We start from the raw sequence: 15,809 nt of genomic DNA, 5'->3' as shown, positions 1-15,809 counted from the left end.
GTGAAGAAATGGCCTCAGCGATTAAACCCAGGCCAGATAAACCAGCAAGATGACCAAACATCCCAGACCTGAAACGTTACCCCTGTTTCCTCTCCACAGATGCTGTTAGACCTGCCGAGTGTTTCTCGCGCTTTCTGTTTTTATTTCAGATTTCCAGCATCTGCAGTTTCATTCAATTGTTGCTCTCTGGAGTTACGTATTCTTGCTGTGTCAGAGAGATTCTCCTGTCACAGCTAGGAGGAAGAAGTTGAATATCACTATAAAAGTGAGGGACTGTATAACGGAGCGGTCATCACCAGAGTGGGCTGTGTTAGAGTGGTGAGGGTTTGGCAAGAACAGGTAAGAGGTAAGGAATAGTAGGAGTTGAAGTAAGAAAGGGACAACCTTTCCAAGGAACAAAATGGATTAAACAGGAAGGCACAGGTAAGGGCAGGTTTTATATATAATAAAATATATATTTTGTTCCTCTAGTCATAAGCAGTGCGAATGGCAGCCAAGGCAGGGGAATGTTCCTCTTGCAGAATGTGGGTTGTCAAGGAAGCCAGTGGTATCCCTTCATCTGCAAGAAATGCATCCAGCTGCAGTTCCTGACAAACTGAGTTAAGGAATTGGAGCTGGAGTTGAATGAACTTTGGATCATTCAGGAGGCAGAGGGGGTGATAGACAGGAGTTACAGGGACATGGTTATCCAACTGCAGGAAAACCAACAAGGTCGGGTCAGATACAGCAATGAGCTCTCTGAACCCTTCTCCATTAACAATGGCGTGAAGCAAGGCTGTGTTCTTGCACCAACCCTCTTTTCAATCTTCTTCAGCATGATGCTGAACCAAGCCATGAAAGACCTAAACAATGAAGACGCTGTTTACATCCGGTACCGCACAGATGGCAGTCTCTTCAATCTGAGGCGCCTGCAAGCTCACACCAAGACACAAGAGAAACTTGTCCGTGAACTACTCTTTGCAGACGATGCCGCTTTAGTTGCCCATTCAGAGACAGCTCTTCAGCGCTTGACGTCCTGTTTTGCGGAAACTGCCAAAATGTTTGGCCTGGAAGTCAGCCTGAAGAAAACGGAGGTCCTCCATCAGCCAGCTCCCCACCATGACTACCAGCCCCCCCACATCTCCATCGGGCTCACAAAACTCAAAACGGTCAACCAGTTTACCTATCTCGGCTGCACCATTTCATCAGATGCAAGGATCGACAACGAGATAGACAACAGACTCGCCAAGGCAAATAGCGCCTTTGGAAGACTACACAAAAGAGTCTGGAAAAACAACCAACTGAAAAACCTCACAAAGATGAGCGTATACAGAGCCGTTGTCATACCCACACTCCTGTCCGGCATCACCTACAGCTCCTAGAACACTTCCACCAGTGTTGTCTCCACTCCATCCTCAACATTCATTGGAGCGCCTTCATCCCTAACATCGAAGTACTCGAGATGGCAGAGGCCGACAGCATCGAGTCCACGCTGCTGAAGATCCAGCTGCGCTGGGTGGGTCACATCTCCAGAATGGAGGACCATCGCCTTCCCAAGATCGTGTTATATGCCGAACTCTCCACTGGCCACCGTGACAGAGGTGCACCAAAGAAGAGGTACAAGGACTATTTAAAGAAATCTCTTGGTGCCTGCCACATTGACCACCGCCAGTGGGCTGATATCGCCTCAAAACGTACATCTTGGCGCCTCACAGTTCGGCGGGCAGCAACCTCCTTTGAAGAAGACCGCAGAGCCCACCTCAACACCCAACCCCAACCAACCAATTTTCCCCTGCAACCGTGTCTGCCTGTCCCGCATCGGACTTGTCAGCCACAAACAAGCCTGCAGCTGACGTGGACATTTACCCTCTCCATAAATCTTCGTCCGCAAAGCCAAGCCAAAGAGAAGAGACATGGACACTAGGAGGCAGAAGAAGGGTAGATGGGTGACAGTCAGGAGAGGGAAAGGGAACAGGCAGGCAGTGCAGGGAACCCCTGTGGCCATCCCCCTCAATAACAAGTATACTATTTTGGGAACTGATGGGCGGGGTGGCGGGGGGAGGGACCTACCAGGGATAAGCCACAACGATCAGGTCTCTGGCATGGAGTCCAGTCCTGTGGCTAAGAAGGGAAGGGTGAAGGGTGAATTGTAGTGATAGGGGATTCCATAGTTATGGGGATGGATAAGAGGTTCTGTGGAAGGGGTCGAGTATCTCGGATGGTATGCTGCCTCCCTGGTGCCAGGGTCCAAGATATCCCAGATTGAATTCATGGCATTCTCAGGAGGGAGGGTGAGCAGCCAGATGACGTGATCCATATAGGGTAGGAAAGGAGAGGAGGTTCTTCAGGGAGAGTTCAGGGATTAGGTTGGACAGAACCACCAAGGTTGTGATCTCAGGAATGCTAACTGTGCCACCTGCTAGTGAGGTTTGAAATAAAGCAGCTTAACACATGGCTAAAGACATGGTGTAAGATGGAGGGCTTCAGGTTTCTGGATCATTGGGCTCTCTTCCAGGGAAGGTGGGTTCTGTTCCAACAGGATGGTTTGCATCTGAACTAGAGGGCGACTAATATCCTTGCGAGAAGGTTTGCTAGTGCTGCTCTGGTGGGTTTAAACTAGATTTCCAGGGTGATGGGAACCAGGGTGCCAGAGCAGATAGAGGATAGGAGAAGGGAAAAGATTATGTGAAAATCGCATGCACCATTAGAAGTTGTATGTGGTGGAAATCGGAAATTTTCTAAAGTGCATCTATTTCAATGCAAGGAGTGTTGTAGGAAAGAAAGACGAGCTTAGAGTGTGGATTGTCACATAGAATTATGACATTGTGGTCATTAGTGAAACATGGTTGGAGGAGGGACAGGACTGGCAGCTCAAAGTTCTAGCCTTCCTTTGCAATAGAACAGGGAGGATGAAAGGGGGAGGAGTGGCATCGCTCATCAGGGAAAATATTACAGCTGTGCTCGGGCAGGAGAGAACAGAGGGCTCGTCTACTGAGGCTATATGGGTGGAACTGGGGAATGGGAAAATTATGACCACACTCATGGGGTTGTATTATAGACCACCCAATAGTCAGACAACAAAAATTTGAGGAGCAAATCTGTACAGAGATAGCAGACAGCTGAAGAAAACACAAGGTTGTGACAGTAGGTGATTTTAATTTTCCACATATTGATTGGGACTCCCCTACAGTAAAAGGGCTGGATGGCTTGGAGTTTTTCAAATGAGTTCAGGAAAGTTTTCTAAATCAAATTTGGAGTATCGTGTTCAGTTTTAGACACCTAACTTCAGGAGAGATATCAATAAGATAGAAAGAGTGCAGAGAAGATTTGCTAGGATATTGCCTGGACTTCAGGAACTGAGTTACAGGGAAAAATTAGGTTAGGACTTTATTCCCTAGAGCAGAGAAGAATGAGGGGAGATTTGATAGAGGTATTTAAATTATGAGGGGGATAGACAGAGTAAATGTAGATAGGCTCTTTCCACTGAGGGTAGGTGAGATACAAACCAGAGGACATGGGTTAAGAGTGAAAGTGGAAAAGTTTAACGGGAATGTGAGGGGGAACTTCTCCACACACAGTGGTGAGAATGTGGAATGAGCTGGTAACTGAGGTGGTGAATGTAGGCACAATTTTAACATTTAAGAAGAATTTGGACAGGTACATCGATGGGAGAAGTATGGAGGGCTATGGACTGGGTGCAGGTCAGTGGGACTAAACAAAATAAATGGTTTGGCACAGATTAGAAGGGCTGGAAAAGGGCCTGTTTCTGTGCTGTAGACCACTCAGTTCAGGACACTGACAATTCACTGCTTATAAATAATAATACATCAACCAAAGCATTGAAAATGTGTCTTTTTAAAACTTGCATTTCTCTTTAATATAACTTGAACTTGTAGAACAACATTCTTCACAGGTATCTTTTGACAAACAGTCAAACATCTCTGGTTACCTGTGGCTAATTTTCCAGCTAGCTGCACTGGAAATAATGACGAGTTTAATGTCTCACACACACTATAATGCACAGATGTACTGACATTCTTACTTGCTGGAGCCAAACAGGTACTTTTAAAAATAAACTCACTGAATTAAATTAAAAGGGACAATACATATGTAGGGTTGATAGATAATAAATATTCACAGTTATCCTAGTGCAAAATAAAGAGGATTGTAATAGTCCAGAGAGCTCTTTAGTGCAGTCAGAGCAGTCCTGATTAGCATAACAAGGAGAGGTTCAAAGGCTTGATAGCTGTTCTTGAACCTAGAGGTGCTGGACTTCTCTGAAGATAGCAATGAGAAGAGGTGGTGACTGGATACCAAAAGGAAAGGTTGTGAGACCCAGAAGCCAAGGAATTGGCAGATCTGATGCCATTCTCATTTCCACTGAGACACAGCTGGAAGATGCACATTTTCAGCTTCTCTTTAAATCTTCCAGAACATACTAGATTTCTGAAGAATATTGTCTGTAGACTGTTAGCCTTCATGATGGTCTGGGCCAGAGAAAACTGGGAGGCGAACACAATTTCAGTGTTCTAAAGGCATTTGGATAGCAAAGGCTCAGAAGGATATGGGACAAATGCAGGCAAATAGGACTATCCCAGAATGCCAACTTGGACAGTATTGATATGTTGGGCTAAAAGGCCCATTCCATGCTGTATATCACATGTTTGAGGGAGGGGCACTCTCAATACATTATCCCTGGCCAGTGAAAATATCTCTGACTGAGGTTAGAGTGTATCAGACTGGGGTCAGAGAGTGTGGCTGGAGAACCTTGTACCTTTGCTGCTCCCTTTCAGGTCCCCAGGTTCTCTGGGAAATATTTTTCCACAGTGGAATATGTAGAAAAAATAAAGCAAGTCTATCAATGAGAGTACCACTCAATAGTCCAAAAAGCCTACTGGTCCAACATCACCAGATTATCGGAGTTTTCTTACACCTGTTCCAAAGAGTCAGCCCAGAAATACTGTGGGTACACTGAGCCCAAACAAGCAAGCACTTTGCAAGATCTTAGCTGCTTCTATAAACATTGACCTTCATGCTGTATCTAAATTTATAGTGAAACCATCTGCGAAAAAAAACAATACAAATAAGTTAGGTTCTATTTATGTTGTTTCTGCATTTTAATTGGGCTACATTTTGGCAGTGAGCAATACCAATAATTCAAACCAGGTGACTTATTGATGCATAAACCACAGGCACTTCAGTGCAAAGCTCACCCTCTGTGATGGTGTCAGGTTCACTCCCACACAAAACTCATTCACCAATGGCCAGAGACTTAGCTTGGCAGGGCACATCACCTGTGTCCCTCAACAACTTCTGCAGGTGCACCATCAAAGGTGTCCTGTCAGTGTCCGTCACTGGGTACGATGGGAACTACTCTGCCCAAACCACCAGAGGGTGTGAACATGGCTTAAGAGAATCATACACCCCCTCCTCTCCATCAAGTTCATCATACACACACCCTCTCCTCCATCACACACACACACACACACACACACACACACACACACACACACACACACACACACACACACACACACACACACACACACACACACACACCACTCTCCCCCTCCCCTTCATCACACATTAGGATTGATGTACAGGGTACGGGGTTAATGGTCAGATACTTCAGAGTGTGGATGAACAGAGGGACCTTGGGGTCCAAATCCATACATCTCTCAAGGTCGCCGCACAGGTTGATAGGATGGTTAAGAAGGCCTATGGGATGCTGGGCTTCATTAATAGGGATTGATTGAGTTCAAGAGTCGAGAGGTCATGTTGCAACTCAACAAATCTCTTTGAGACCACATTTAGAGCATTGTGCTCAGTTCTGGTAACCTCACGATTGAAAGGATATAAAGGCTATGGAGAAGGGTGCAGATGAGATTTACCAGGATGTTACCTGGATTGGAAAATAAGTCTTATGAGGCAAAGTTAGTAGAGCTGGGACTTTTCTTTTTGGAGCAAAGAAGGATGAGAGGTTTATTAGATCCTGACATGGTGACAGGGTGGACAGCCTGTGCCTTTTCCCCAGGTTAGGAATAGCAAACAGCAGAGGATATAAGTGAGGACAGAGGACAGAAGGGAGAAATGTTTAGGGGAGATATCAGGGGTATGTTCTTTTACACATAGTTGTGGGTGCCTGGAATGCCTTGCCAGGGATGGTGTTGGAGACTGAAACATTCTGGGCATTTAAGAGACACTTAAACAGGCACACAGATGAAAGAAAAATAGGTTACAAGGCAGGAAGGATTTAGAACTTTTGTTTGTAAGGAATATATGGGTCGGCACAACATCGAGGGCTGAAGGGCCTGTATTATGCTGTAGTGTTCTATGTTTTCTAGCAGCTAATTCTATACAACCACCACCCTCTGTGAGAAGAGGTTTCCCCTCTGGTCCCTTTTAAATCTTTCCCCACTTAAACCTATGTCCTTTGGAGAAAGACTTTGACCATACACTTTATCAACGCCTCTCTGATTTTAAAAGGTTCCCCCCCTCAGCCTCCCATGTTCTAGGGAGAAAAGTCTCAGCCTATCCAGCCCCTCCTTATAATTAAAGGCCACCAATCCTTGTTATGTCCTCATGAATCTTTTCTGCCCTTTCCAAATTAATGACTCCCTTCCTGTTGCAGTGAGGCCGGAACTATACACAACTTGGATGGATATGGGAAGAAGTGTGTGGTAGGGTGTTGATCCCAGTGTCTTATGAATAACCCAGTGGTGTGGAGGCTGGAAATCTGTCAGCATTCAACAGAGTGATGGTGCAAAGAAATCTATTGGTTCCAGATCTGAATACAAACCACACAGACTGATGTACTGGGAAAGCGTGTTCACTCTCACTATTCAGCACCTCCCCAATGTCTTCCCCAAATAAACTGCAAATGTCATTCATCCCCATTCTGATGGGGTAAACAGAGCAGCCAATCTGTGCACAGCTTGACCCCACTACAAGAAAGGCAAAAAGTAAATATTCCATTATTGTCGCGCTGTACTGCATTTAGAATGTGACATACATTAAGCTGAAAGTCTATGAGCACCAGAGATCCAGGTTCAATCCTGACTTCAGGTGCCCTCCACAGGGATTTTGCACATTCCCCTTGTGGGCTTGAGGATTTGCACTGGGTGCTCTGGTTTCCTCCCATATCCCAAAGACAAGCTGGTGTTCAGGTTGACTGGCTGCTGTATGTTGCCCTCAGGGGGATTGAATGGGGACATGGAATGGAAAAGGACACAGGGAAAGGAAGGGGAATGGAACAGGTGCAACGCATAGAGAACTAGCATAGAATTGAAGTGCTGAAGAGGCTCCTTCCATGTGGCAAGGGGAATAGATAAGGTAAACTTTGCCCAGACAAAGTTGCTGGAATCTAATGAGAAGTGACAGTAGTGATGTAATGAAATCTGTTCACCCATCTCCCACAGGCCCATGTCAAAACTAGAAAGGATAGATTTAAGGTGAGAGGGGAAAGGTTTAAAGGGACCTAAGATGCAACATTTTCTCATAGGTGGGTGTGTGGAATGAGCTGCCAGAGGAAGTGGTGGGGGTGTGGATAATTACAACATTTAAAGAACATTTGGTCAGCTTCATGGATAAAGGATATCAGGCAAGTGCAGGCAAATGGGACTAGTTCACGTAGAAGACCTGGTCAGCATGAACCAGTTGGGCCAAATGGCATTGTTCTATGTTGCAAAACTCTATGACACAATGAAATGCAGGTACGTGGATCATTATTGTTGGGTGACATGGGTGGAGAGCCACACAGATAGACAATTTATCCAGGAGACACTCCCTCAGTCCTGGAAGCAACCATATGCAGATTAAGTTAAAGAAGAGTACGTCAGAAATGTATGGGAGAAATTCAGCAGGTCACACAGCATCTATTGGAAGTAAAAGGTAGTTGACGTTTTGCACCTGATGTGCAGATTAGATATTCTATCACCAGAAACAGCCTCTCCATGGGTCATACCTGAGGCCAATGGATATTTAATTTAGGGACACAGCATGTTAACAGACCTTCTGCCATAAGCTTGTGCTGCCCCAAATACACCCATGTGGCCAATTATCCTACTAACCCCGTACATCTTTGGAATGTAGGTGGAAACTGGACCACCTGGAAAAAATCTACCCGGGCACAGAGAGAACATACAAACTCCTTACAGGCAAACCCCTGTTTGCTGGCATTGTAATAGTGTTGCACTAACCATGACTGTGTTAAGATATTACAGAACCTGCTACTAAGGCAAGTAATCGAACAGAGATGCTAATCTGTGGGCCACATACCTGCTACTCACTCAATTAAGGGGCAGTCTGATTGCCACCTGTATAACAATGTGTATGGTCAGTCAGCCTGGGAAGGGGTTAGAGGAGGCAACTGATGAGAAGAGCAATTAATCTTCCATGAAGTTCAGTGAGAAGTATACACCCGAGAAACTCAAAGTTGGACCACAGAGGCAGGCAATATGAATCATCTCCCTGCTAGAAATTACTTGTTTCTGTGAATTCTGGAGCTGTGTGCTGCAGATCGTTATTAGTGTGAAACCAACAGGTTCTGTGCTGCTTCTCACACATACACACAGAGGTGAGTGATCAGTGACCCACCTTGAGCCCATTACCTCCTCCCAAGGGTGATGATTCATTCACAGCATGAGCATTTGGAACAGCAACACAACTTCCTTCCACTCACAGCACCCTCTCAATTAGGGAAGAATAGTTATTCAGAGCTCTTCCAGCAGAGTTCCTGATAGCTCAAGCTTTGGGCAACAATCTGCTGGAGGAACTCAACAGGTCGAACAGCATCTGCGGAAGATAAAGTATGGTCGACGACCATCAAGCTGAGAGTTCAGAGGGATATAGTTGATATAGGATGCAAACGTTTTGACATGGGCCTGTGGGAGATTGGTGAACAGATCTCATTACATCACTACTCAACAAATCCAGCAACTTTGTCTCCACTTTCACCCTCCCTCCATCCTTTGTGACCACTTGATCCCTTTCCTTCCTCTTGCCTCTCTTCCTTTGTCTGGCATCTATCAACTGCCTATCATCTTTCACCCCTCCCTAATTGTCAATCTTCCATTGGCCCCTGTCCAACATTTCCCACCCTGTCATTATACCAACTATCTCCCTTTGCTCTTTCAATCAAGGGTTCCAGCCCGAAACATCGACCATTCCTTTTCTCCAACAGATGCTGTTCACCCAACAGATTGCTGCTTCAGATTCCAGGATATGCAATCTCCCATGTATCTCCATTGTATCTCAGGACCTGGGATTAGATAGGGAGAAGGAGGGGCATGGTGATTGTCAGGCAGAATGATGGGAATCAGTAGAGGGAGAGGATGGGGCTGTTCAGATGTGGCAGTCTGTAATGATCGGGGTCAATAGAAATTTTCAACAAGATGCACAACTGCTGAGCCCATCAACTGCAGATATTCCTGTTAGCAATACTTAAGGTGCAGTCTCATCACACCATGACACAGAGTTCACATTCTCTGCCATTTACTTTGGTGTTTGGATGTGGAATGGATGAAAAGTGATTGGTGTGCAGCAAGCTTCCACAAACATCAATGACTCAGTGAGATTAGAGTCATCGAGGTCTATAGCATGGAAAACAGGCCTTTTGGCCCAACATCCATGCTGACCAAGCTAGTCTCATTTGCCTGCGTTCAACCCATATCCCTCTGAACCTTTCTAATTCATATACCCATCTACATTCCTTTTAAATGTTACAATTGTCTCCACTTCCACCACTTCCTCTGACTGCTCATTCCAACCTTCTGTGTGGAGGTGTCCCCTGGGAACCCCTTTAAATCTTTCACTCTCTCCTGTGCTCTCTTGTTCTTCATTCCTCAATTCTGGGGAAAACAAATTCACTGCCTTGTTACCTTATCCATGCCTCCTCATGTATTTATAAACCTCTATCATGAACTCCCTCAAGTTCCTACTCTTCTGTGGAAAAAGTCCTAGCTTGTCCAGCCTCTCCAATCCAGACAAAGGCACTGGGGAGTTATCCACTCTCTTCCTTGAAGAGGGTTCCCCAGGATACTTTACATCTACCTGAGAGCAGACAAGAGTGTTACAGTGTTACAGCAACCTTTTATAAATTGGAACTTGTCTGTTAAACCTCTCCTGACCCTTCTTGAGTTCAAAGCACAATTCCGTGCCCACTATCAGTCTTGACCCTCGAAGAGCACAGGTTAGAATGGCGTGTTCTGGAGCCACAGTGTGCACATTAGATCACTCATAGCACCTGTGAATGAACCCTACCTTGGGAAGGTGGTAGGCAGGTGCAGCTGAAAAGAGTGACATAGTCCACCCTGAAGTCTGAGTTGATGGGGTAATAGTGGGAAAGTTTAATCATCTTCTTGAAGGCATCGTAAATGAAGATGAAGCTGATGAGCGATGAGAACCCTTCCTCGGTGAAACGGGTGAAGTATTGTACCAGGAAACTGGCATCGGTGGCAACGAGGATGAGGGTCAAGAAGGCAGACCACAACCCAATCCAAAGTCGGAACTCCAGGTAGTCAAACGCATTGTCCCTGGAAGAAATGTTAAGATCAGTGATCCTCACAGCCCATCTTTGTCTTCACAACACTGCAGATTGAGGTGCACAAAGAGATAATATCATTTATAAGCAATAGTACTGATTCAATCTTCAGCAGACTGCTCTACTCTATAGGCATGCCAATGTAACACTGAGAGGATAACGTTCCCATCACAGTTTATGCTGAGGAACCTGTGCAGGAAACATTTCACAGAGGCATAACTAAACACCTCGATATTAGCAAAATAAAATATAAACCGAGGCAAGCAGAACAAGAGCAAAGAAGTCACTATGACCTTTTACACAGCACTGGAGGATGGTGTCCCAAAGGCACCGCACCTGGGGAAAAGTTTTGGAGATGGTTTGATCCCAGTGAGAAGGGTCTGAAATCTTGTGGACAGATTAGCAAAACTGTGGTTGCTCTCCTTGGATCAGAGGATGTTGTGAGGGGATCTGACAGAAGAATTTTAAATCACGCACTGTTCCACAATAGACTGTTCCCATTGGTGAAGTGACATGAATCAGGAACCATAGAATGAATGTGCTGGTAACATAGAACTAGGGAGGCTGATTCCCCTGGTTGGTTGGACCAGTACTAGGGGACATGGTCTCTAGAGCAGATTAGAAATAGTGATGAGGAGGAACAACATCTCCCAGAGAGGAACCACATCTCCCAGAGAGGAACCAGTAGAGGGTACCCAATTAAGACACAGAAAGATAGATTTTGCATCATAAGGGAATTGAGGGTGATGGGCAATGGGCAAGTAAGTGGAGCTGAGTCCCCGGCTAGATCGGATTTGAACTTATTAAATGGGAGGAACAGGCTTGGCAGGACGAATGACCTCCTCTTGTTTCTGATGTTAAAAGTGGTGCAAGAAAACCTTTTGTGCCCAATAAGTCATTGAGTCTTGAATGCACGGTCAAGGGAGTAGTGGAAGGGGATGGGTGAACATCTGAAGGGAAGCTGGGCAGGACAGGGGGTGTGAGATGGGCTGGGTTGCTCTTGCATAGGGCCAGCACAGACTCAATGGATCTAATGGCCCCCAACACATTTGCGACATCATCAATCTACTCAGTACACAAAGTGCTGGAGGAATTCAGCAAAACAGGCACCATCCATGGAAAGCAATAGGCAGTTGATGTTTCGGGCCTGAGCCTTTCATCAGAGATGCTAGTCCTGAGGACAGCCTCAGGCCTAAAATATCGACTGTCTATCATTCTCCAACACTTTGTTTAATGTTCCAGTTCTCCACTATCTGCCTATAAAACAGTTAAATCTGGATTAAACTTTGTAAGAAGGCATTAGTGCAAATATTAGCGATCTGCCTTTGCAATGCCCTGAGCCTGTACAGGTGCCTAACCTTTTACCCAGAGTTCTGAAAACCAGCACTTTTTTTTAGGTAATGTTAATTTCCTCTCTTACTTTCGGTGGAAAGGTAACTCTTGGGCCCCAGCACCCAGTGGGAAAGAAGCAGGCAGTAGTTGGCTCAATGCGGGATCAATGGTCGTCTTCCTTACCCATAACTCACCACGCACCTGGAACCGCTCTGGCGCTGGCAGACCAGTTCCAGTTGCATGGGAGATTATAGGTAACAAAGACAGCCATTATTCCTCTATTGAGCCACCGCAGTGATCTGGTGTGGCCCTCCGTAAGCTCCAGGCTTGGCAGCAATGCCCCTCCAAACAGGGGGGGGGGACGGACGGCACTGTGCTGCCGGGGTGTGCCTGAGGGCCCGAAAAGCTGGTGGAGCACCTGAAAGCCGCTGACGTTCACATCCATCACCCCAACAGCCCGCTCCTCCTGCAGCTCTGCGCCTCGTGTCTGGCTTTCTGTGCAATTTGGCTGCTGGCTCTGAGCAGCTTCCTGTACAGTGAACATCGAACACTCCCCACCCACCCATGCTCAGCCCAGTCTAGGGTGCAGAATAGTCTGGGGAGGTGGAGGGGCACAAAGGACAGATGGTCAGTAGGGGATGACGGACGACTGGGTGTGAAAAAGGATGTCCGATGTGGTTTGGAGGGACGACGGATAGCTAGAGGGGACGGATGATGGGGGCTATAAGTGAGGTGTTTGTTTAAAGGGACTGAAATTAAAATGATTCTAAAATCCAGAAGATTCCAAACAACAGCAGGTGTCCAGTCCTGACAATCCCGGATAAAAGGTTAGGCACCTATACCACCTGACATGTTGAATCTCAGTCGTATCTCTGGAGTGAATTAACAAGACTAAACTTAAAAATAGGGAATGTGTCAAGTATCAAAAGGGACTTTCATGGTCCCTGCTGGGACCTCTGATGCAGAGTTTGCAATTGCTGCATTAGTGGCACATAAATGGCACAGTTAGCGTAGCGGTTAGCGCAACACTGATACAGCATCAGCGATTGGGACCGTGTTTCCAATCCCGGGCTGTCTATAAGAGTTTGTACATTCTCCCTGTGTCTGCGTGGGTTTCCTCTGGGGGCTCCGGTTTCCTCCCACCATTCAAAATATGGGCCGAAAGGGCCTGTTACCGAAAATTAAACTATGAGGTTGGCCGGCCAAGAGATTCCCCCTCGGGACACACAGAGCACAGAGCAGTGGGATGTTTGTAGTGGAGGTGAGGCAGGGCCAAAATGAGGACCAGTGACCCCTGTGTGTCCGGCAACCCAGCCCCCATCCCTCACATTTGGGAAAATAAACAATTAAAATAAGTAATTTAGGTTCTAACTGTATTTTAATTGGGCTGCATTTTGGCAATGAGCATTGCCAGTAATTCAACACAGGTGACTTTTTGATGCAAAAACATCAGGCACATCAATGCAAACCCCATCAACTATGACGTAGTCAAGTTCACTCCCACACAATCCTCATTCACCAATGGCTAGAGGCTCAGCCTGTGTCCCTCAACAACTTTTACAGGTGCACCATCAAATGTGCCCTGTCGTCTGTCACTGTGGGGGACAGACTACCAGAAACTGCCAACTGCAGAGGGTGTGAATGTGGCTCACACCATCACAGACCCACTTCCTTCCTTTCATCGAGTCCATCACACACCCCCTTCCCCTCCATCAACTCCGCAACACCCCCATCTCTATCACAGCCCCTTTCATTGACTCCATCACACACACCCTCCCCTCTATCACACCCCTTCCCCTCCATCGACTCCATAACACATACCCCCTCCCCTCCGTTGACACCATCCATAACTTCTTGCTGCCTCAGAAAAGCAGCCAGTATATTAAAGACTCATTCCCACCCCAGCCACACTCTCTTCACCCTCCTGCCCATGAGGGAGAAGATTTATGAGTGTGATATCACGCACCACCAGATTCAAGGAGTTTCTTTCCCGCCATTATCAGACTCGTAAATGAACCTCACACAAGTGATTCTATACTGCCTTTTCTCTGTCCCAATTGATATCTCCCTGGAACACTGCACCTTTGCATGGTCTTTTTACAATTGTACTATCCATGGAAGACTAGCTAGATTACTCACAGACCAAACTTTCACCCTCACAATAAACTAACTTGAACGGTTATTTTGTGAGTTAATAACAGGTTGTCAGTACCTCCAAAAGCTCCTGTGCAGGGGAACCATGTGACATTATTGGGTGGATGACTGACATGTCACTAAAGTGATCATGGCTGAAAATACCCCGCTGGTCATGAATGGAGGAGGAAATGGTCACCAGTGTGAGCACTGACATGCACACAGTCAGCACCTGTGTCCACACTCAATATACAGCCAGAAATGGGCCTTTGACCCCTGCACTCCAGTCCCCACATCCCATCTTCTTCCATGCTGTCTGTCTTTGAGAGGAGAGGGACAGGGAAGAGTCTAGAAGGGAGTCTGGGGCTGCCGGGAGTGTCTGATGAAAGATGCACGACAAGCCAGGATTGGGGACCACAAATGGAGGGATGGAGAGTAAAAAGGTCCTAGAGAACTGACCACAGGGTGCAAACACTCAGTCAAGATTGTGCTGGATCAGGAATTGGATACAACCAGTGACTGGTGAACAGGATGCTCAGAGAGGACCATGCTCATTGCTCAGGTCTTTGCATGATCAAACTGAACTGAAGCTAATTAGTTATTGTCCCATGTACCACCAGAGTGATGTTTTTCTCTTTTGTGTGCTATCCAGGTCAGTCAGCCTACCTACAATAGGTCATGCAAAGTAAAACAAAAGGAGAGCATGGTGCAACAAAGAAAACGTTCAGTTAAAACAGTCATTTTCAAACTTTTTCTTCACATTCATATACCACCTTACCAATCACAGAGCATCGATGGCATAGGAATTACTTAGGATGGTATGTGAGTGGAAAGAAAAAGTTTGAAAACCATTGGGTTAAAACAATATGAGGGTCCATTCAAGAGCCTGATAACAGCAAGAGGATAGTGTCCTTGAATCTGAGGGGCACGTTGCTGAACTCGCATCTTCTGCCAGACAGGAGGGGGAAGAAGAGAGTGTGATGGGTCTTTCTACCACATGAGGTGTAGACAGAGCACCTGGAGAACAGGTTGGTTTGAGCGATGGTTTGAGCTGCGTTCAAAACTCTTTTGGTATAGAGACAGGGCATCTCCTGTATGGCAGATGGGTATTTTAGATTCAAGAAATTAATCAGTGAGGTGATCATAAATGTCCTTCGAAAGGAGATGTGTCTTGACCCAAGTGGGGATGAGCAATAATCAAATTATCAATAAATTCAAGCAGTAGTGCCTGTTCTTTTTAATACATTCCCTAAAATTCTCTCAACATTAGGCAAACATCCAAAGTATATGCTGCTAATATGCATTATTCTATAAAGGGAGCCTGTCCAGCTTGGGAACACAACACAGTTACTTTATTGTGAGGAATACCTTTAAAATTATTAGAAGTACATGAATCAGGGCAGGGAATGCTGTACGTGAGGAAATGGCTTTGGCTGTTAATTGTTCCCTGCGCTGATGCCCTTGTTCAGAGATCATATCTCAGTGTGAGAATGGAACTGCATCCTGACCAGACTGGAGATGACAAAGGCGGCATTTTCTCATGTCTGAGAGACCTCATTGTGTTGGCAGCGATGGCGAAGTTTGTGCCATGTCACAGGACTCTCAATGAATAGGCTTTCAATTTGCTGCCATCCACAGCCACAAGGAACTGGCGAAACATAACAGGGCCATGTTTGCAGAAGCATTCGTGTTGATTGGGCCTCATCACTGGATGACTTTGGATTAATGAATTGTGTGAAATTGAGAGGGAACAGATCCTTGGCATTACAGCGCATTACAGGCCCTGTAGTGGGACATTTTACGCAGTAGCTGGTTTTAGGACTAC

General features: G+C 46.0%; 1 protein-coding gene across 8 annotated transcripts in view; it reads right to left on the bottom strand.

Annotated features, from left to right (window-relative positions):
- The window catches only part of LOC138757761 (electrogenic sodium bicarbonate cotransporter 1-like), a 148,290-nt gene that overhangs the window by 40,292 nt on the left and 92,189 nt on the right, over positions 1-15,809 (bottom strand). For all 8 annotated transcript variants that reach the window (XM_069925588.1, XM_069925585.1, XM_069925589.1 and 5 more), the window contains one exon: positions 10,240-10,511. In XM_069925588.1, coding sequence (XP_069781689.1) covers positions 10,240-10,511 — 272 coding nt within the window. The remainder of the gene's footprint in view (positions 1-10,239; positions 10,512-15,809) is intronic.

This window comes from Narcine bancroftii, chromosome 3 (genome assembly GCF_036971445.1).
Source record: "Narcine bancroftii isolate sNarBan1 chromosome 3, sNarBan1.hap1, whole genome shotgun sequence".
Lineage (NCBI taxonomy): Eukaryota > Metazoa > Chordata > Chondrichthyes > Torpediniformes > Narcinidae > Narcine > Narcine bancroftii.
The sequence above is the reverse complement of the archived record's forward strand: the minus strand, read 5'-3'. Positions and strand labels throughout refer to the sequence as shown.